The sequence below is a fragment of the Indicator indicator genome, chromosome 19, assembly GCF_027791375.1.
Source record: "Indicator indicator isolate 239-I01 chromosome 19, UM_Iind_1.1, whole genome shotgun sequence".
Classification (NCBI taxonomy): Eukaryota; Metazoa; Chordata; class Aves; order Piciformes; family Indicatoridae; genus Indicator; species Indicator indicator.
In genome coordinates, this window is record NC_072028.1 from 20,194,176 (window position 1) to 20,215,030 (window position 20,855).

Consider the following 20,855-nt stretch of genomic DNA (forward strand, 5'->3'; position numbering starts at 1 on the left):
TGGCTGAACAGAGCTATAAACCATGGTGGCACCTGTGTGCTGGCAGGGGCTGACCCTTCATGGCTTCTGCTGGTGCATAAACTGGGGGGCATCAAATGGAAGCTGCTTGGGGCGAGGCAAGAGCCAGCTCCTCACACACCTCATGGGACAGGTATGAATCCACTGCCCTCAGGGCATCACCAGTGCCACAGGTTTGCCAGGGCTGCTGGAGCAACTGGGCACTTCCAGAAAGGGAAGCTCCATCCCAGGCCACTGCCAATGCTGCTGCTGGCTGGAGGGCCCTGCCCACGTGGAGATTCCACTGCTCTTCATGCCTGCCCTTGCACCCTCCCCTGCCCATGGCTGCTGGCCTTTGGGCTGCCCTGCGTTGGCAGGGCTTGCTTCAGCTGCCTGCTGGGCACATCCCCAGAGCTGCTCCCCAGCACTGCTGCCAATGCATCTGCGCTGCCTTTCCCTAGAAGAGTAGAAAGACAAAGCTCCCACACCAGCCCACGCTGTGCCCTCCATGGCACCAGCAGCTTTTTAAACCCTTTTTGTGCTCCGTGGGGCTAGCAGGGGGGTGCCAGGCGTGGGGTGCCCTCCCCATCCCCACGGAAGCTCTCCAGAAGGAAGCTTAATCCTTGACGACCAGAGCTGGGCAGAGGTACCAGGAACGATGCCATCAAGGAAGGCTCCAAGGAGAACCTTTCCCCGTGGATGCTTCTCCTGGTGGTGTCTCGGTGGGCCCCCTCCTTCCCTGTGACCACAGCCCCATTATCCTAGCGTCAGCCTGTGCCAGTGCTGCAGGGCCCGATCCTGCCCCGTGCCCAGCGGCACATTCCTGCCATCTCCTTCGCGCCAGCCCCAGCGCCTGTCCGTCTCTCCGTCTGGGGCGTTAAACCAGTTCAGGAACTGATGAGCCAAAATCATTTGGCTGCTCTTATTTTCGGCCAGGCTGGTCAGCAGCTGGCTCCACTCCTCTCTGCTGCTTGGTGTGGGACAGCAGAGGGCTGGTCAGCAAAGCTGATGCTGTTGTAGCAGCGTCTGCCGCAGGGACCCATCCCAGCACCGTCCCCCCCGCCCCATGACACCAGTGCTCAGGGCATCCCTGCTCTGCCATCCTCACCGCAGAGCTGAGGGTCAGCTCACCCCCGCCTAGGGACACCCCCGTCCCTTGTGTAGGGCACTGAGCCTCGCCGCAGAGCCTGGGAGCCGTCAGCACCCTGTAATGAGGACAGAGAGGAGGTCAGCTCAAACGGGGCTCGCTGACGTCCCCGAACGTTGCTATGGCAGAGCTGGGGACAGCAGCCCCATGTGCTGGGGAGAGGATGGTGGCAGAGCCCCCCTGGTGTACCCAACAGCTTTGCACCCTGTTCTGTGCAGGGCAAGCCAGGGCTGGCAAAGGCTGAACCCCTCTCTGTCCCGAGCTGGGACCAGGAGCAAGCCCCCAGCATGGCTCTTTGTATCAGGGGGCACCCGAGGGAGCTGGACACCCCGAAACCTGTAGGGTGTGGTACATCCCCCCAGTTCCTGAGCCCATCACCGCGGTGCCTGCCCTGTCCTCCCTCACCCTCCTTGCCCTCGAGTGCAGGTTGGGGCGTGGGTGGGAAGGGATGGGAAGGGATGGGAAGGAAATGCCTTTCCGTGGTTTCACCGGCCCCTGCGGCTGTGGGGAGAGGCTGGGACAGGCTGGCAAGCGCTGGGGCCGCTGCTTCTGGCACCGCCGTGGCCACAGGATGGACACTCTGGCAAGGTCTGGGCTGTCACAGACATTCTAGACCCACGCCACCGGCGGGACCAGCTGAGATGGCACAGCCAGCGGGGTGGCATGGTGGAGTCCCAGCTGTGGTCCCCTCTGCCTCGCCCAGCACCCCACGATAGGGTGGTGGCCATCACGCCCACCCTGGGCATGCTTGGGGTTTGGGGTGCCCACCGCTTGAGGACGTGAGTGAAACGTCCTCCAGCTGAGCACGGCGGCTCGTCCAGATCTGCCTCTGCTCCTGCCTCGCCCCCATGCTCGCCCGAAATCCTCCATCCCTACCCAGGAGCCGCCCTGCCCTGCCCTGCCGGAGGGCTGCGGTGGGCTGAGCTCATGCAGGGTGCCAGGAGAGCCCCGGAGAAAGAGGGGTATCCTGCAGCCAGCACCAGCTCTGGGGGCTCCTGGCAGCCTCGCGGGGCTTTTCCACCCACCCAGCATCCAAAGGGTGGTTTTGATCACCACCCCAAAGCCTCCTCCATGGGTCCACTTTGTGCACTGAGGCAGCCCTGGATGAGGATGTGCACCCCGAAACCCTACTGCTCCCATCAGGGTGGAAAAATCAACCCACTTTCCCCCCGCAACAACAACAACAACAAAAAGCCTTTTGCCCCGAGGCTGGTGGCAGGGCGATGCCGGGAGCCGATGGCGTGGTGGAGCCGACACCGGCTGCCACGCCAGGTTTGGGATCTGTCTTGATTAAAGGCGCTGCTTAACATCCGCCCTGCCGTGCCCCACAGCACCCCACAACTCCCCAAACCCAGAGGGGGGGTCCTCATTCCTGAGCCACCAATCCCCACCTTAATCGCTGGCTGCAGCCACGACGCCAACATTTGCCTGCACGTAGCCTGTGCCCCTGTGGTCAAAGGTGTCAGCCCACAGCACCCCTATATTTCCTAGCTGCTTGGGGGGAAGGCTGGCCAATAAATGGGGCGAGGAGGAGGCGAGAGAGGGGAAGAGAAGGCTCTTCCTTGGGGTTCTTTGTGAATTACTTGTCTGGAATTCTCTCTGGGGGGCTTAGGACCACTGGCTCCCCCCACCCTGCTGTGGTGCCCACCAACTGGACTCATTCTATGGGGAAACGTAATTAAAGATGGAAATAAATCTGGGGGGCACATAGCACCTTGTGGAGAATAGCACTGGGGGGGGGGGGGGGAGGAGTGGTCCTAAGAGGGAACCCCAGCAGGGACCCTGACAGGGACCCCTGTTCTCCTGCAGGGTTCTGAGCAGGGGATTGGAGCTCCCTCTGCTTTGGCCACTGTGGAGCTGTGGGAGACACACATAGCACCCTGTGCCCCACCAGCTACCCCGCCGGGGTGCACCCATACCCTTCCAATCTCTCCCCCCACCTCAGCGATGCTCTCACACACCACATTCCCCCCAGGAATGCCTGCACTCCATTGCCCCCACCCAGGGTGCATTTAGGGTTGCCCAGACTCCCACTCCCCTGCCCATGTGCCCCATTCCTTCTCTGGGGGAGCCTAATTCCTCTCCCACTCCCATTCTCCCGGGATTCCACCTTCCAGGTCTGCCCCCATTCCCAGCCCTGGGTGCCACATACGCCCCCATTTCCCATTCATGGGTGTCCCATTTCCCCCAGTCCTTCCCCCACTTCACATAGCTTCCTGGTCTGCCCCCACCATCCAGCCATGGATGCTCTGTACCACTCATTCCCCCACCCACATCTCCCCCCATGTTCTTTACTCCTCCATCACCCACCCGCGGTTACCTCGTACTACGCCTGGTTTGCCCCCACTCGCCCCATTCCCCAGCCGTGGGTGCCCCTTCCTCCTCCCACCACTCCTGGGTGCCCCATACTCCCACTCCTCCCTGGGATGCCCACCCAGTATGCCACCCATCGGTGCCCCACACCCCCCATTCCTGCGTGGGGTGTCCCATAACCCCCATGTCTGCCCCCATTCTTCCCATTCCCCACTCGTGGGTGCCTCTCTCTCTTCCATCACCTACCCACGGGTGCCTTATACCCCTCCATTCTTCCCCCCTAGAAGCCCCCCTCCTCTCATTCCTCACCCACGGGTATCCCACACCTCCCTGGTGCGCTCCGTCACCCACCCTCCCGATCCGCCCCCACTTCCCCCATCACCCACAAGTGGATGCCCTTTACACCCGGCCATGGCTAGTGCCCCCGAACACCTGCCCGGGGGCGGACCCTCCGCACCAGCCCCTCCCGTCCCCGCCCAGCCGGGGCCGTGGCGAGCTCCCGGGGGCGGGTCCGGGCGGCTTATGCCCGAGCGCGGGTGGGCAGGTGGCAGCAGAGCGCGGGTAGGGCCGGGCCGGGCAGCGGGCCGGGCCGGACAGCGGCGGAGGACGGGCAGCGGCGGGCAGCGGGACGGGCAGCGGCGGGGCCATGGCGGCGGCACCGGCCCCACCGGCCCCGCGCTCCTTCAGCGCGGCCGAGGTGCGGGCTCGCTGTGCGCAGGGCTCCTGCCTGGTCCGCTGCCGCCGCCGCCTCTACGACCTGAGCGGCTTCGTGCGGCTGCACCCGGGCGGGGAGCAGCTCCTGCGGCGCCGAGCCGGCACCGACGTGAGCGCCGCGCTGGACGGGCCGCCCCACCGGCACTCGGCTAACGCCCGCCGCTGGCTCGAGCAGTACTACGTGGGGGAGATGGAGTCCGGCGACGAGCAGGTACCTGCCTCCGGTTTGGGCTGTGAGGGCTCCTCGGGGCTGACCCGGCTCCGGAGCGTCCCGGGTCCATAGGGCGTCCCAGCTCCGGGGCATACAGTTCTGTAGGGTGTTGTAGGTCTGTGACATCTCGGGTCTGGGGATGTACAGGGTCTATAAGGTGCCTCAGGTCCAGGGTGTGCCAAGTCCTGGACGTACAGGGTCCATAGGGTGCCCCAGGTCCAGGGTGTGCCAAGTCCTGGATGTACAGGATCTATAGGGTGTCTCAGGTCAAGGATATCTCAGGTACAGGGTGTGCAGAGCCTACAGAGTGTCTCAGGTCTGGGCTGTACAGTCTATAGGGTGTCCCAGCTCCAGGATACCTTGGGAACAGGGTGTACTGTGTCTATAGAGTGCCTCAGGCCTGGGCTGTCCTGAGCCCTGGATGTCCAGGCTCTGTGGTACCCAGGGTGTACAGAGTCTACAGGGGACCCCAGGTCCAGGCTGTGCAAGGTCAGAGCTGTCTAGGGTGTCTGGAGCACCTCAGGTATGGGGTGCACAGGGTCAGGGCTGTACAAGGTCTGGACTGTGCAGGGTCTGAGCCATGCAGGATTGTTAGGGCACATTAGGTGTGGAGTCTGCAGCCTTATGGGGGTCTATAGGACACCCTAGGTCTAGGCTGTGCAGGGTCCAGGCCATACTGAGCACACAGAGGCTGTACAGGGTGTGGGGGTTACAGGGCATGGAGTCTTTGGGGTGTAGCATGTAGGGTGTGTAGGGCTCCCACCAGGTCTGAGTTGTATGGGGGATGATGTGTGTTGGGCCTGAGCTGCACAGGGTGCTGGAGGTCCAGGCCGTGGAGGATCTGGGGTGTGTGGAGCATGAGGCATCCCTCATGCAGGGAGGAAGTGTTTGAGGCTCTCAGTGTCCTGCATGAATGGTGCCCAAGGTGTAGAGGGTGTAAAGGTCCTGTTGCATGGAGCAGGTCTGTGGGGCTGTCAGCATCTATGGGGCTGGGGTCTATAGGGGCTGAGGTGCAGAGGCTAAACAAGGTTTAGGCTCCTGAAATGGACCACGTCTCAGCCTGGTATCTATGGAGTCTCATCCCATGGGCATCGCCCACCCTGGCTGTGGAAGGGCTGATGGGAGACTCTGGGGTGCCAGCAGGTGTTGTCTCCAGGCAAGTTTGGGAGATGGGGACATGCAGCTTGGTTGGTTTCAGCAGGGCTATGCAGCACAGTGTGTGTGGTGGGGCAGGCCACCCTTCCTCAGTGTGCCACTCTTCTTGGCACCACCAGTGCTCAGCCACAGAGCAGGATTCTGGGCACTGGGCCTTGCTGGTGATGAGTGGTTGCTGCTGGTGAGAATTGCCCAGCCACCTCCCGAGCTGTCCGACCGTGGGACAAGGATGGCTGTGACTCAGCGCTGTCCCCATCGTCACACCGGCCCCGCGCCCAGCCGGAAGGGAAAGCGCCCGGAGAAGCGATGCCGCCGCTACCAGGTGAACTTCCAGGAGGCAGTTTTGCACCGGGCGTTGCCGCTCTGGTCACCAGCCTTCAGCGGCACACTGCGTGCCCGAGCAGCAGGGCCAGCCCGGTGGCCACTTTTGGCTCCGGTCATGCCGGCGAGATCGGTGACCAGCCGGTCCCTCCGCGCTGCTTGTTTGCTCTCTCTGCTTCTCCTCCCCGCGGTGCCGCCTCGGCCGTGCCACAGACGGGGCTTTGTTCGGATCCCTTGCCCCGGCTCCCAGCAGTGATGGCACCTCCTCTGTTGGGACACTCGTTGCCACTGCCTCCTCGCAGGCGTGACGAGTTCGACGGGTTAGGGTGAAGGAAGGTACCGGCCAAACGGGTTCTGAGGCGGCAGCCCGCGCCGAGGGGGATTGCCACCATCCCAGCGCAAACAGACGGAGCGATAACGCGGGGCGCGGGCACAGCAGAAGCTACCTGGCACTAGATTAAACCCTGCCGGGCAGGGGAGGTGGCACAGCAAAGCTGCCCGGTGAGGCTTGGCCACGCTGCAGCCAGCGTGCTCCCGGTGTGTGAGCTGCTCTGCCGGGCTTCTCGACTCCTAAAGTCCCTGTTGGAGGGTCCCCGGGGGAGATGATGCCCTCGGGTGGCACTTGGGTTCTTGCTGTGGCTGCTTTTGGGTGGCTGAGCAGCAAGCAGCTACTTGAAGGAGGTCTTGCATAGCCCTAGTCAAGCTCTGGACCCCGCCCCAGCTTTGCTGGTGTGCATCAGTGGTCCCAGAGCTGCAGCATCCCCATGCTGAGGGGACACAAGAGCCTGTGGTCCTGTGGGTACCCAGCATCTCCCCTGCTCCTCAAAGGAGCTGTTGTGTGGTCCTGGTGTAGCTTTGCCAGTGCCCCTCCTTGCCCAGCAGAGGTACTAGGACTGAACCATCCCCATTCCACGGGCTGCAGGAGCCTGTGGTCCTGTGGGCACCCAGTATCCTCCTTGCTCGTCCCCAGGACTTTGAGAGGTTTGGAAGAGGGGAAAAACGTGTCAGTGCAGGAAGGGCAAAAAGAGAGATGCTGATGCCCCTCTCCATGTCCCCTCTTGCAGCTCTCAGGAACTCAGCTCCATCCTTCACACACAGGTCCCCCTTCTGCATCCCCCAGCCTCATCTGGCCATGGCCAAAGGAGCCCCCAGACTTTGTGTCTGTGCAGAGAGAAGGTGCAGAGGAGATGAAAGGGAGCAGGGATAATTACCCAAACGCAAGAGTGGATTTTCACAGCCTTGCTGGAGGGAAACTGGATCATCTAATTACCCTCCAGTTTAAGCAACGAGGGCCTTTCATCACAGCCCAGCTGGGGTATGTGACGTGGCCCTGAGTCACAGTAAATCCCTCGTCCCTTTCCAGGTGGTAAATCCCTTGTCCCTTTCCAGACTGGTGTCCTCCCTTTCCTTTCACTCTCAGCCCTGCCTGTTGGGCTTGCCTGGGCTCCATCCCCAGCCTCTTGCGTGTCCTGCGGAGGAGGTGTGACAAGAAGTGCCTCAACTTTACCATCACCACTGGGACAAGTTCCATTCAAGCTCCTCTAAGTAGTCCTGCTGCACCCAGAGTTTAATGGGCTGAGCCACAGCCTCTTTGGGCTCTGCCAGGGGACCATGATGCTGCTGGGGTGGAGATGCTGGGACAGTGCCACTGTGGGGTGGGGATCTCACTTGGGCTCCCTGTGCTTTGTGGGGTGTCCTCATGCTGTGTTGCTGAGTCTGTGCTGCCCATGCAGCTTGTAACAAGTGCATGTGGCTTGTCCAGGTGTGCTCCCAGCCCAGAGCCAGCTGTGTCCTGGGTAGATCCCAGCAGAGTGGGCAGCAGGGGGACGGAGGGGCTTCTGCCCCTCTGCTGAGCTCTGCTGAGACCCCACCTAAAGTGCTGAGGCCAGTTCTGGAGTCCTCAGCACTGCACAGTCAGGGAACTGATGGAGTAGGGCCAGAAGAAGCCACAGAGATGATCCAGAGAATGGAACACCTGTCCTACAATGCCAGGCTGAGTTGGGTTGTGCAGCCTGGAGTAGAGAAGGCTCCAGGGAGACCTTCTTGCAGCCTTTCAGTGCTTCAAGGGACCTCTAAGGATGCAGGGGACAGACTTTTGAGCAGGGTCTGTTGTGACAGGACAAAAGGTGATGGGTTGAACTGAAAGAGGGAGATTGAGAGTGGAGAGAGGAAGAAATGTTTGACACTGAGGTTGCTGAGACCCTGGCTCATGTTGCCAAAGAGGTGGTAGATGTCCCATCCCTGGAACCATTCCAGGTCAGGTTGTCTGGGGCTGTGAGCAACCCGCTGTTGTTGGGGATGTCCCGGATGAGTGCAGGGGGGTTGGAGTGGATGGCCTTTAAAGGTCCCTTTTGAGCCAAACCATCCCATGATTCTATGACATGACTGAATGGAGCTGTGCAGGAGTTGGATGAAGGCCCTGAAGGCTGCAGGGTGATGCAGAGGCTGCAGCAGGGCTTCTGCAGGGTTTGACTCACTGGGTGAACAGGCATGGGTGGAAAAACTGGGTCCAGACTGCTGGTGCAGCAGCCATCTGCAGGCAGCATCACCCTACCTGGCCCAGGGGAGCTCTCCAGCCTCTCCCCCAGCCCATATGCCAGGTATCCCACACCGTGCTGTCCCTCCCTCCCTCCCCCCATCATGGCTGGATTTTGGTTTCAACGCCCTGAGCCCTGCTGCTGCGGGGCAGCGCCGAGGCCACGCAGCTGGCTCAGGAGCGGTGCGGAGCTCCCCACGTCCCTGCCTGACCCAGGCAGGGCAGCAGAACGCTGGGAGGCAGGTGCTGGGTTACCCGGTCACTGCGCTGTGCCGTGCCCTGGACATTTGACCCCGCTGGCTGCCGGCGGGAGGGCCGGCACCTTGCCGGTGCTGCCGCTCAGCGGGGCGGTGGCTGGGGGAAAGCAGAGCTTCGCGGGCGTCAACTTTCCCCTTCATTACATCAGGGCCTCTTGCACAGCCTCCCTGGCAGGACCTGTTTGCCTGGGGACAGCCGGGATGCACCTGTGTCACCCACGGGTGGCAGGCAGAGCCTGGCACTCGGAAAGACCCCATCGGCCTCCTTCAAAGGCACTTTTGTATTTGGAGGGGGATGAGGATGGGCAGAGGCGACCCTTCCCTGCCCCCAGTGCTGATCCAGGTGCCGGTGGGGCTCAGCTCCAGTGGGGCACCTCAGGCTGGGGGCAGGCAGGAGCTTGCCAGCACCCTGGGGAGCAAGCTGGGGCACGCAGGCATGGCCTGCACACTGGTTGCACCACGGCTTCTGGTCTTTACGATGCCAGCCCCGGGGCAAGTAAGAGGAGAGCCTTCCTCCTGCTTCCCAGCAAAGGAAGAGGAGGAGGAGGAGGTGGTGACGTGGGCGAGGCTGAGTGGGAGCCACTGTGGCATGCAGGGTGATGGCATCTCGCTGGTGGCACCTGCTCTCCTCAGCTGGGGTGCTGCTGGTGAGGGGAGGTCCAGGCTCCACTGCCCCCCTCCCTGAGCTGTGAGGGTGGAGAAGCTTCTGGCCACGAGGTGCCGAGCAGGGGAGCTGGAAGTGTGTGGGCACCTCGGGAAGGGAAGCAGAAGTGCCAGGGCGTTGCATCAGTTGGGCTTTCTTAAGCATCCTTCCTGCCTCTGGTGAGGCTGTGGTGCAGGTGGGGAGGTGGCCAGCATGGGCTCCTCTCCCAGGGCATGGAGAAGCCATTTCTCTCCTTTTTAAAACCACATTTTTCTTCTAAAGCACCCACGGGGAGGAGGCAGACCATAACCTGACCATCCTTGGCTGGATTTCAAAGCATCCCCCTTGGGATTTTGGGATGTCTGGCTGAAGGATGGAGGGCACAAAGCCAAAACTAGTAGTGGGGACCCTCAGCGAGGGAGGTGTGGTGGCCCACAGAAGTGAAGCTGATGCCTGCCCAAGTCCAGCTTGGCTGGAAATACCTCTTGTCCTTCTCTGTTGGCTCCCCTGGGGCAAGGGGCTGCCTGAGGCTGGGGTAGTGCAGCTCCTGTACCAGTGGGATGGGGCATGAAACATGGCTAGCTCAGGAAAGGGTTTGGGAGCCCAGCTGGGAAGGAGGGTTTGCTGTCAGCAAACAGCACCAGGACTCTGCCTTGGCATCACCAACATGGCCACTTTGGCAAGGTAATGCTGATCCTCCTGTATCCCAGCTCCTCTTGCCATGGCAAGGGGCTGAAGTTATTCCCAAAAGGGATGCAATGCCCTTGAAGGACGATGGGCACCACTTCTCTCTTGGAGCAGCAGGGAGAGCATCCCTTTCAGGGCAGTGCTTGTGCCAGGGCTGCCAGGAGAAAACCCTTCCTTGCTGCAAGCGGCGCAGTTGGAACCGCCAGCGGGCATTGCTGTGCCAGGGCCACGCCGTACCCTGCTGCCAGGTTAATGGGTAACTCAGGGTGACAAAATGGGAGAAAAGGCATGTTTGGCATGTCCTGCCTGGGGAGCTGGCAGGCTGCCAAGGGCTATGGGCAGCTTGGTGCTTGCACGGACACGCTGCGGCCTCGCCAAGCCCCCGGCTGGTGGCACTACCAGTGCCGGAGCTGGCAGGGCTGAGGGCAGGAGGCTGGTGCTGGCAGCCAGTGACATGGCTGCTTCCAAGCATCAGCCAAGGCAGGTTTCTCTTGTTTCCCAGCCAGCCCTGGCAGCAGAGTGGCAGCCTGGGCTTTATCCTGGCCATCCCCTGGGCATTGCCATGCCCTCTCTAGCCAAAACCTACCCTCCACCCCACATTGCAGGGCACATATTGAAGGCACCTGGCCCAGTGTCACCATGCAAAGAGCACCTTGTCCTTTCCCCCAGGAGCCAGCTCCCCTCCTCTGCATTTTCTCCTGTGTGCCCAGAGCCAGGGTGGTGGCCACGCCACATTCCCTGGCTTTGCCAGCCTAGCAGCTTCTGGGACCAAGAGAGCAAACTGGGCTTGAGAGCTGTGGGGTGGGGAAAGAGGGAGCCCAGTGCCAGGCATTGGGAGCACTAACCCAGTGATGCCCCTCACTTTGCTGGCTCATTCTGGTGCTTGCCAGGCTGCCAGCCTGCAGGGGGGTGAGCTGTGCTACAGCACTGCCCATTTGCAGAGGGAAAGGCTGCCCAAGGGCCTGCAGCACCAAAGCACTGGCACCCAGCACAGTACACTGGCAGCCAGCAGTGCAGTGGGAGGGTGCTCCATGAACCAGGCTTGGGTGGGGGTTGGTGGTTTTGTAGAATCACAAAACTGTTGAAGCTGGAAGAGACCTTCAGGATGATCACCCAGAGCTCACAGTGCCACCAGTGCTGCTGAGCCACCACCACCAAACCACCTCCCTCAGCACCACATCCAGGCAGCTTTGAAACGCCTCCAGGGATGGAGACTCCACCACTTCCCTGGGCAGCCTGGGACAGGATCTGAGAACCCTTGCTGGGATGAAATTTTTCCTAATACCCAACCCAAACCTCCCCTGGCACAACTTGAGGCTATCTTCTCTTGTCCTGTCACTTGTTGCATGTGAGAAGAGACCAACACCCACCTGGCTCCAGCCTCCTTTCAGGGAGCTGTAGAGGGCGATGAGGTCTCTCCCCTCAGCCTCCTCTCCTCCAGACTAAACCACCCCCAGCTTCCTCAGGTGTTCCTCATGGGAACTTGTGTTCAAGGCCCTCCAGCAGTTTGGTTACCCTTCTGTTTTTGTTTCCAGGAGGCCCTGAGCCCTGCTGGGAGCAGGGTTCGAAGGGCAGCGCAGCTCACTGGCAGCATCCCTCTGGAACCTCCTCTGCAGGAACTCAGGGACTGAAATTCAGCAGATTTTTTTCCCCCTATTTATTTAGCAGGCAGGTGTGAGCTTGCTCTGCCTGTGCCCCTGGGTGGCCCAGCCATCAAGGTCCCCAACAACATCTGCCACAGGTGCCCTCACTCTGGGGCTTTTCCTTCTCTTCTCAGAGTGACCCTGAGCCGGTGAATGATGAGGAAGAGGAGGGTGCTGCAGCCCAGCCCTCAACGCAGATGGATCCCCGCTGTAAAAAAGTGGATGAGGAGAAGGTAAGAGGTGGGGTAAGAGCTCCAGCATGGTGTTTGGCTGGGTGACCTGGGGCTGGTTAGCCTGGAGAAGAGTAGCCCCAGAGAGGATCTGAGCAATGCTCAGCAAGAGCTAAAGGGTGGAGGGCTGGGGCCAGAGTCTTGTCAGTGGTGCCCAGGGACAGGACAAGGAACGACAAGGTACAAACTGGAACTCAGGAGGTTCCATCTGAACAGGAAGAAAAAATTATTTGGTGTGAGGGTACTGGAGGCCTGGTGCAGGCTGCCCAGAGAGGTCGTGGGATCTCCTGCTCTGGAGAGATTCCAACCCCAGGTGGGTGTTGTGATCCTGGGCAAGCTGCTGTGGGTGCCCTGCTTTAGCAGGGGGGCTGGACTGGATGATCTGCAGAGGTCCCTTCCAACCCCCACCACGCTGGGATTTTGTTTGCTGGAGTGCCCCTGGGGCACCTCTTTCCAGCAGAGGTGCTACCTTTCAGTGGACCCCAGGATGAGAGGGATGCTGAGCAGGATGCCAAGAGGGAGCTGAGCTGCTCCAGCTTTTCCTGCCCCTTCTCCCAGAGAGGAAGGCATCATTTGTGCTTTATTGCCAGGTGTGGCCATGCTGGGAGGCTCCTGCAGCAGCAGTGTGGGTGGAGATGGCTTTCTCTGGCACCACTGTGCCCTTCCAGTGGGACATGCTGCCAGGCCACACCTTGCTTGCTGTATTTTCTTTTTTTTTTTTCTTCTTTATTTATTTTGTCCATTTTTTCTTCCTGACTGAGCACTGGCAGTGAGCATTAAGGGATCCCCTAGCCAGGGCAGGGTGATGCCCATGTGTGCAGGGTGCTCCCTGCCCTGCCAGCTCCTCTCCCAGCACATCACAGGAGTGGGAGTTTGTTCCCAAGGTGCCTTTGGATGTCCCTGCCTTCCTTGGCACCACCTGGCTGCCGTGGCTGGCACGGCCCTGGCTGGTTGGTGAGTGTGCTTTTATCTCAGAATCATAGAATCAGGGAATGGTTTGTGTTGGAAAGGACCTTGCAAGGTCGTTTAGTCCACACACCCCCCCTGCAGTCAGCAGGGACATCTGCAGCTAGGGCAGGTTGCTTGCAGCCCCAACCAACCTGACCTGGAATGGTTTCAGGGATGGGACATCTCCCAGCTCTCTGGGCAGCTTCTCACCCACCCCTCTCTTTCACTGCTGGCCACCTTTCAGAGTGTATCTCCCATCACAGAGTGACCTTTATGCTCAAACATCTCCCCTACCCACACAACGGAGAGGGACTCCTTTCCTGTCCCACACATCTGCTGCAGGCCAGGCTTGTTTCCCCTCCTGGGTGATCACATCCATCCCTGCCTGTCACAGAGCCCCAGAAATGCCTGTGGTCACCTCACCTCAGCTGATGGAGAGCTGCCAGGCCCAGGGCTCAACTGAGTAAGCAAGGTTTCTGTCCCAGGGCAGAGGTGGGACTGAGAAACCACCTTTTCTGGCCAGGCCAGGAGAAGATGCATCTGGGAATGCTGAGCAGCAGCAGAGGCAGTGCTGCTGGTTGGGTCTGTCCCTATCCCATGCACACCCCTTGGGTCCCTGCTTGCTCTTGCAGCCATCTGAGTGTGACCAAATCAGGGTCAGGTGTTTGTGATCCCATCCTGCATCCCTGCTCCCCATCCCTTTCTGTTCTGCTCCTCACTGCCCCACACATCCTCTCCAGAAGGAGAAAAGCCCTTGGCATGGGCAGTGCCACAGGGATGGGCTCCATGTCCTACCAGTGGCCAGCAAGCAGGGAGTGTTGCTGTTTGCTATCTAATCTTGGCAGCTCCCAGTGGGGAAAGAGCCTTTGTTATCAGGGCCTAATGCTGAGCCAGGTCTGGCTACAGTCGCCTTCACCTTGAACTGCCACCAGGTACCTAGTGGCACAGGAACAGCCTCCTGTTTATGGGTGGCTGAGGCTGATGTGTGCCCAGCTTTGCTCATCTGCCTTACCCTGGGGCTTGCAGGGAGCTCAGCATTTCTTGGAGTCAGAAGCAGCTGATCATGGGGCATGGGAAGGGGTTTGCAGCCCCAAATCCTGCAGCTGTGGCACAGCTTTGTTCCTGGTACCAGGGTGGTGTGTGGGTACCAAGGGGAGTACAAGTGCTCTGTGCTCCCTCAGGATGTGGTTCCAGGGTGGTGAGTGAGTTCCAAAGGGGTACAAGTGCTCTCTGCTCCCTCAGGATGTGGTACCAGGGTGGTGTGTGAGTTCCAGGGGGGTACAAGTGCTCTCTGCTCCCTCAGGTTGTGGTACCAGGGTGGTGTGTGATTTCCAGAGGGGTACAAGTGCTCTGTGCTCCCTCAGGATGTGGTACCAGGGTGGTGTGTGATTTCCGGAGGGGTACAAGTGCTCTGTGCTCCCTCAGGATGTGGTTCCAGGGTGGTGTGTGATTTCCGGAGGGGTACAAGTGCTCTGTGCTCCCTCAGGATGTGGTACCAGGGTGGTGTGTGAGTTCCAGGGGGGTACAAGTGCTCTGTGCTCCCTCAGGATGTGGTTCCAGGGTGGTGTGTGATTTCCAGAGGGGTACAAGTGCTCTGTGCTCCCTCAGGATGTGGTACCAGGGTGGTGTGTGATTTCCAGGGGGGTACAAGTGCTCTGTGCTCCCTCAGGATGTGGTACCAGGGTGGTGTGTGAGTTCCAGGGGGGTACAAGTGCTCTGTGCTCCCTCAGGATGTGGTTCCAGGGTGGTGTGTGATTTCCAGAGGGGTACAAGTGCTCTCTGCTCCCTCAGGTTGTGGTACCAGGGTGGTGTGTGAGTTCCAGGGGGGTACAAGTACTCTCTGCTCCCTCAGGACGTGGTGGACTTGGTAGCAGGGTGGTGCGTGGGTCCCAGGGTGGGGGTACAACCACTCTCTGCTCCCTCAGGATCTGGTGGACTGGCAGAAGCCCTTGCTGTGGCAGGTGGGCAACCTGGGGGAGAAGTACGACGAGTGGGTGCACCAGCCCGTAGACCGGCCCATCCGCCTCTTCCACTCGGATCTCCTCGAGTCCCTCTCCAAGACGGCGTGGTGAGCTCCCGGGGGGCAGCACCCAGCCCTAGCCGGTGCCTCACCGGGGAGGGGAGGGTGGCTCACCACCCCACGGGACGCCCCTGCTGACGTCTCCTCTACCCCCGCAGGTACGTGGTGATCATAGTGTGGGCTCCCGTGGTGCTCTATCTCAGCTGGGTCAGCTACACCTTCCTCGCCCAGGGCAACACCAGGCTCTTCTCCTCCTTCACCACAGGTACCAGCAGCAGCACAGCCTTTGGGCTCTAGGTCTGGGTTGCGGGGGAGACCTCTACGTCCCTCCCCATCCCTCCTTCCGTGCATGCTCACCGCATGCAAGAGCAGTGTCCCCCACAGCCACCAGCACGTCCCTGCACGAAGCCTGCAGCTGCTTTAAAGTCTGAGCTCACCACCTCCATCCCCTCCCCTCGCCCGCCTCCATCCCCTCCTCTCACCCAGGTGATTCGCTGCCCCCAGGAGGGATCGTTGGAGGCACGGAGCCCACTGGCAGCTCACACTGCCCTTTGCCTCCCTTCCCTCCATGCCCAAATCCAAGCCCCGCTGGCACTCGGGTGCGTGTGCCCACCCCACCCCCCGCTGCCACCCACCGCTGGCCACGGCTGCATGCCGGCGTGGCTGGCAAACAATCCCAGCTCTCAGCAGCGCCGGCCTCGCACAGAGCAGGGCTTGTTTGCCCCAAGCCCTGCCCTTGAATCTCCCACTGTCTGCTCCCCCGGGAATAACAAGCGTGCCCAGGGCACCCTGGCTTCTTTGTTGTGCTTTTCTTTCTTTTTTTTTTTTCCTTTTTTTTTTTTCTTTTCTGGGCTCCCTATTTTTTTTGCAAGGTGCCACCCAGTGCCAGCTATTCCTGCACCCGCTGCACCCACACCCTCTCCACTCCTTGTGGAATTCAGCACCTTGCTGCTAAGGAGTTATTTAATTTTTTTTTCTGCTAAAATGAGCAGGTTTGAGGTGAGGGGGCAGGGATGGCTGGGGGGGTGGGATGTGAATTCTTCTAGTGAGGATGCAGGGCTGGCAGCTGGCCCTGAAAGGAGGAGGTGGCTGAAAAATGCTCGACTGGGGAAAGCACCAAAAAAGTCTCTCCTTCCCCTTCCCTCCTCCCCCCCCCCCCCTCCCCCCCCCCCAGATAAAGCAAACCCAATGCCAGCAGCACTGTTGAACTGTCACGAGTGCTGCCTGTGCAGACAAGGTCCCTCCTGCCTCCTTCTGCTGGGTGAAGCAGCTTTGTAAGGACAGTGCACATCCAAGCCCCCTTCGGCATCTGGGATGCAAGAGCCCCCCACTCTCCTTGCTAGCTCCTTGTGGCAGCTGCGTCCATAAAGAGTGCAAAAGGAATGGGAATCCAAGGGAAATGTGGTTTGGAGTGATGCTGGGAAGGTTGCTCCCTGAGGAAGCTCAGGGCAGGAGGTGGAGGGTGGGAGGGAGAGAGGGAGAAAGGGAGGGAGAGCCACGCTTCAGGCGGCTGCCGCTGGAGCAGAGCACCTGCAGGCTGCCCGCCCTGCTGATGGCTGCGTGTCTCCTTGCGCAGAGTACTCCATCCCCGTCCACAAATACTGCTTCCCCTTCATCTTCCTCCTGGGGATGTTCCTATGGTCCCTGGTCGAGTACCTCATCCATCGCTTTGTCTTCCACATGAACCCGCCCGCTAGTAACTACTATCTCATCACGCTGCATTTCTTGCTGCATGGGCAGCACCACAAGGTGAGTCGCAGCTGCCGCCTCCGCCGGCGCCCGCCGGGCCGTGGGAACCGGTGGCCTTGGCTCAGGCGGGGCTTGTTTGTGCCTGTTCGACGTGACTCCTGGCACCGTCGCCGCAAGCAGGGCCCTTACCCAATACTGGTGAGAGCTGCAAGACGGGCTCGGAGGAGCTGGAGTTAAATCTCTGAGCTCCGATAGGGCGAGAGGGGAAGACCAGAGGGAAAAAAAAAAAAAAAAAAAAAAAAAAAGAAGCCATGGGGCTCCCTCTAGCTTCGCTGGAGGTATCGTCCTTGTGGAGAGACCGAGCCAGGCTGGCAGGGGGTGAGGAGGTTGAGAGCAGCCCTGCAGAAACGGGCTTGGTGGTGCTGGTGGGTGAGAAGCTGGATAGGAGCCAGCAATGGGCACTGGCAGCCCAAGAGGCCACTTGAGACCTGGGCTGCACCAAAAGCAGCGTGGCCAGCAGGACGAGGGAGGGGATTCTGCCACTCTGCTCTGCTGAGACCTCACCTGGAGTGTTCTATCCATCTGTGGAGCCTTTAACACAGGAAGGGCATGGAGCTGCTGGAGTGGATCCATAGGAGGCCACAAAGATGATCAGAAGGCTGGAGCCCCTCTGCCATGGGGCTCTGCCGATTAGGGCTGTTATCTTGGAGAAGAGAAGGCTCCAGGGAGGCCTTAGAGCTGCATTTCAATATTTGCAGGGGACCTACAGGACAGCTGGGGAGGGACTGTTCAGAAAGGCCTCTGGGGATAGGATTGAGGGGTAATGGTTTGAAACTGGATCAGGGTAGATTTAGGTTGGACATTAGGAGGAAGTTCTTCACCATGAGAGTGGTGAGACACTGGAAGAGGCTCCCAGAGACGTGGTTGAGGACCCATCCCTGGAGACATTCAAGATCAGACTCAATGTGTCCCTGAGCAACCTGCTCTAGCTGGAGGTGTCCCTGCTGACTGCAGTGGCTTTTGATAAGATACCCTTGGAGGGTCCCTTCCAACCTGATGCAGTCTGTGAACCTGCAAGGTCAGGGACCAAAGCCACCCGCTGCCCATCCGCTTTGGCACGGGCAAGGTGCTGACCTTGCCGCCGGCTGCCTCCCTGGGGGAGGCCTGGCTTTGGCAGTGGCTGTTCCCACGCTCGGTGGGGCCGCGCTGGGGGGCGTGAGGCGAGCTGGTAGCCAGCTGTCCCACACCCCCTGCTCTGCTTGCAGTCTCCCTTCGACAGCTCCCGCCTGGTGTTCCCTCCCGTGCCAGCCTCGCTGGTGATGGGCTTCTTCTACGGCCTCCTGCGGCTGCTGCTGCCCGAGGGGCTGGGGCTGTCGGTGTTCGTGGGAGGGCTCTGCGGCTACGTCATCTACGACATGATGCACTATTACCTCCACTATGGCTCCCCCAAGAAAGGCACCTACCTGTATGGCCTGAAGGCTTACCACGTCAAGCACCACTTTGAGCACCAAAAATCAGGTAACTCCCCCTGCCCCCACCCCGGCCCAGCCCCTGCCAGGGTGGGAGCAGGGCTGTCTGAACCCACTCTGTGCCTGCAGCTCTTTCCTTTTGATTCTCTAAAGACCACGGTTGGTTTCTGGGGGAGATATTTTATTTGCTACTGCAAAAATCAGACTTTGTGGTGGGTTGAAAAATTACACACACCCCCCCCCAACATTAAATTGCCAGACTGGCTCAGTTGGAAGGAAATGGAGCTGTATTTACAAGCAGAACTGCAATCTACAATGAAATGCAGTGAATATGTACAAAATATGCAGTGTTTACACTGTTGACAGGTATTTACAATGGATAAACAGCACAAGAACCCCCCCTGGCTGGCCCAAAACCAGGGGAGCTAATAGCTTCCCACTCCCTGCCTCCCCTCCTTACCTCCCTGGACACAAAGGGACAAGAGAAGGAGCAGAGAGTTGTTAGAACTTAGCCAAAACAACGCAACCAAGGTCAGGAGAAGCCAGCATGGCACAAAGTTAGTATCTCCCAGGGCATAGAAGCCAAAAGAGAGAGAAAGAATGTTTACCAAACTAATTCTTATGGGAGATATCTCTCCAATGGGATTGTTTAGAACTATCATTATTTTCCTTTTCACACCCCATGGTGATTTATTTACATTTTACTACTTTCTGTTCGAGGTCTGTGGAAAATTTTAAAGGTACAGCCTAAAACTACCACAGACTTCCTTCTGAGTCACATGGTAGCAACTTGCATCAAAGTGGATTTATCAAGCCTTTCCTGAATCCCAGTAACTGATTTCAAACTGCTTTTAAAATGTGATTGTGGAGTCTCCTTCCCTGGAGACTTTCAAAACCTGACTGGATGTGTTCCTGTGCAGCCTGCCCTAAGTGAGCCTGCATTGGCAGCAGGGTCGGACTCTGGAGTTCTCTTCCAACCCCTAACATTATGCGATTCTGTGTGCTCTGAAATGCCTGCTCAAGGCCAGGTTGGATGCGGCCTTGAGCAACCTGGGCAAGTGGAAGGTGTCCCTGCCAATGCCAGGGGGGATGATCTTTAAGGTCCCTTCCAACCCAACCCCTTCTGTGAGTCTATGAATATTTGGGATTTGGGATTTGTCACTGGGGGAAGCAGCATAGGAGATGCTGCAGCCCTGGTGGGCACATTTCTTCACCCTGGGCTGAAGATGGGGAGCTGGCACAGTGCAGGGATGAAGGCAGCAGCCTGCCCCACCAATGGGCACCAGGTTCACAGGATGTCAGGGGTTGGAAGGGACCTCTGGAGATCATCTAGGTCCAACCCCTCTGCCAGAGCAGGACCATAGAATCCAGCACAGGTCGCATGGGAATGCATCCAGATGGGGCTGGAAAGTGTCCAGAGAAGGAGACTCCACAATCTCTCTGGTTGAAAGCTTGTGGGTAAGAATTAAGGGATATGGAAAGGGAGGTGAAACTGTTGTGGATGTCTACTATGGACCACAACCTCTCTGGGGAGCCAGTTCCAGTGCTCCATGACCCTCACAGTTCCTCCTCATGTTGAGAGCAAGGACAGCCAGGAATGCCAGGGTGGAGGCAGAGCCCTGCACTGCTAGGATGTGGATGCTCACCCCCAGGGCAGTATCTCCTCCTGGAGGCGTTGGCAGGCACAGGGTGAGGCCTCAGGCTCCGCTGGGTTCACCCCACACCTTCCCTAGCCTGCTGCTTGCTCAACCTGCCCTTTGCCCAGTTTCCTAGGAGAAAACACCCAATCCAGATAAGCTATCACCCATGGGGCTGGAGGCATGGCCCAGCCAGCTCCTTCTGCTCCCCCTGCTCTTCCTCCTCATCCTCACCTTGCCTTCCTCCCTCTCCAAACCATCACTGCTCCTACCTCCCCAGTTAACATCCAGCAAGCTGTGCCCTGTCCCCGGTGGCATGCCAGGGGTGGTGGTGCTGAGGGCTGAGCCCTCTCTCCCTCCCCCACAGGCTTTGGCATCAGCACCCGCTTCTGGGACCACCCCTTCCGGACGCTCATCCCCGAGGAGACCTTCGCGAAGGAGGACTGATGGCCCCGGCGTGGCACCCGGCTGCCGGCTCCAGCCCTCGCAGGCTGCGGCTGGCACAGTGGCGACCCATCTCTGGAGCATCCCCGTGGTGTGCCACACTCCAGCTGGGGCACCTGCAAGGGGGCAAAGATGTAGGGAAAAGGGAAAAGGAGGCTGCAGGGGCTCCTGCCCCTTCCTCACTGCCCTCCCACTCCAGGCCACAGACGCACGGGCAGGTCTGCCACCCGACAAATGAAGTGCCTTGATGCCACCCTTCCTCCTTTGCCCTGGCACCCTGCTGGAGCCATCCCAGAGCCCCTGACGCTCCTGGGGCCCTCCTTTGCCCTGGCACCTTGCTGGAGCCACCCCAGAGCCCCTGACCTTCCCTGGGGCCATCCAGCACACTGCAGTTAACCTCATCACCTAACTTGTGTGCCAAGAAGCTTCCATATCCTGGGGTCCTTCTCCTGGCCTGATCCCAGCAAAGGATTTTCCTGGCTTGCAGCCCTTGGGATGGGGATCCTGCAGGTCTGGATTTTCTTTTTTCTTTTTCTTTCTGGCCTTTTTCTAACCAGTATCTCTCTGCCAGATGTGTCAAGTTCATGTTTTTGTAGACATTGGCTACTTGAAACTCAACCTCCAATGAACACAATTGCTACAAGAAGCCTTTTTTTTTCTTTTGTTTTGGTTTTTATTTTTCCTGATTCTGTGATTCCCCCCCCTTGCTCCCCCCCTTGCTCCCCCCCTTTTCTTTTCCTTTCTTTTTTCTTTTTTTTTCCCTTCCCCCTTTCCCACCCCCCCCCCCTTTTTTT

General features: G+C 59.4%; 1 protein-coding gene across 1 annotated transcript; it reads left to right on the plus strand.

Moving 5' to 3' along the window:
• The first annotated feature begins 4,103 nt into the window (after window positions 1-4,103).
• On the plus strand, window positions 4,104-20,064 carry FA2H (fatty acid 2-hydroxylase). Its single transcript, XM_054389661.1, has 8 exons — window positions 4,104-4,382; window positions 7,723-7,746; window positions 11,795-11,857; window positions 14,728-14,870; window positions 14,981-15,087; window positions 16,399-16,571; window positions 17,777-18,029; window positions 19,985-20,064. Exons 1-8 carry the CDS (start codon window positions 4,104-4,106, stop codon window positions 20,062-20,064), a joined length of 1,122 nt encoding a protein of 373 aa, XP_054245636.1.
• The last annotated feature ends 791 nt before the right edge of the window (window positions 20,065-20,855 follow it).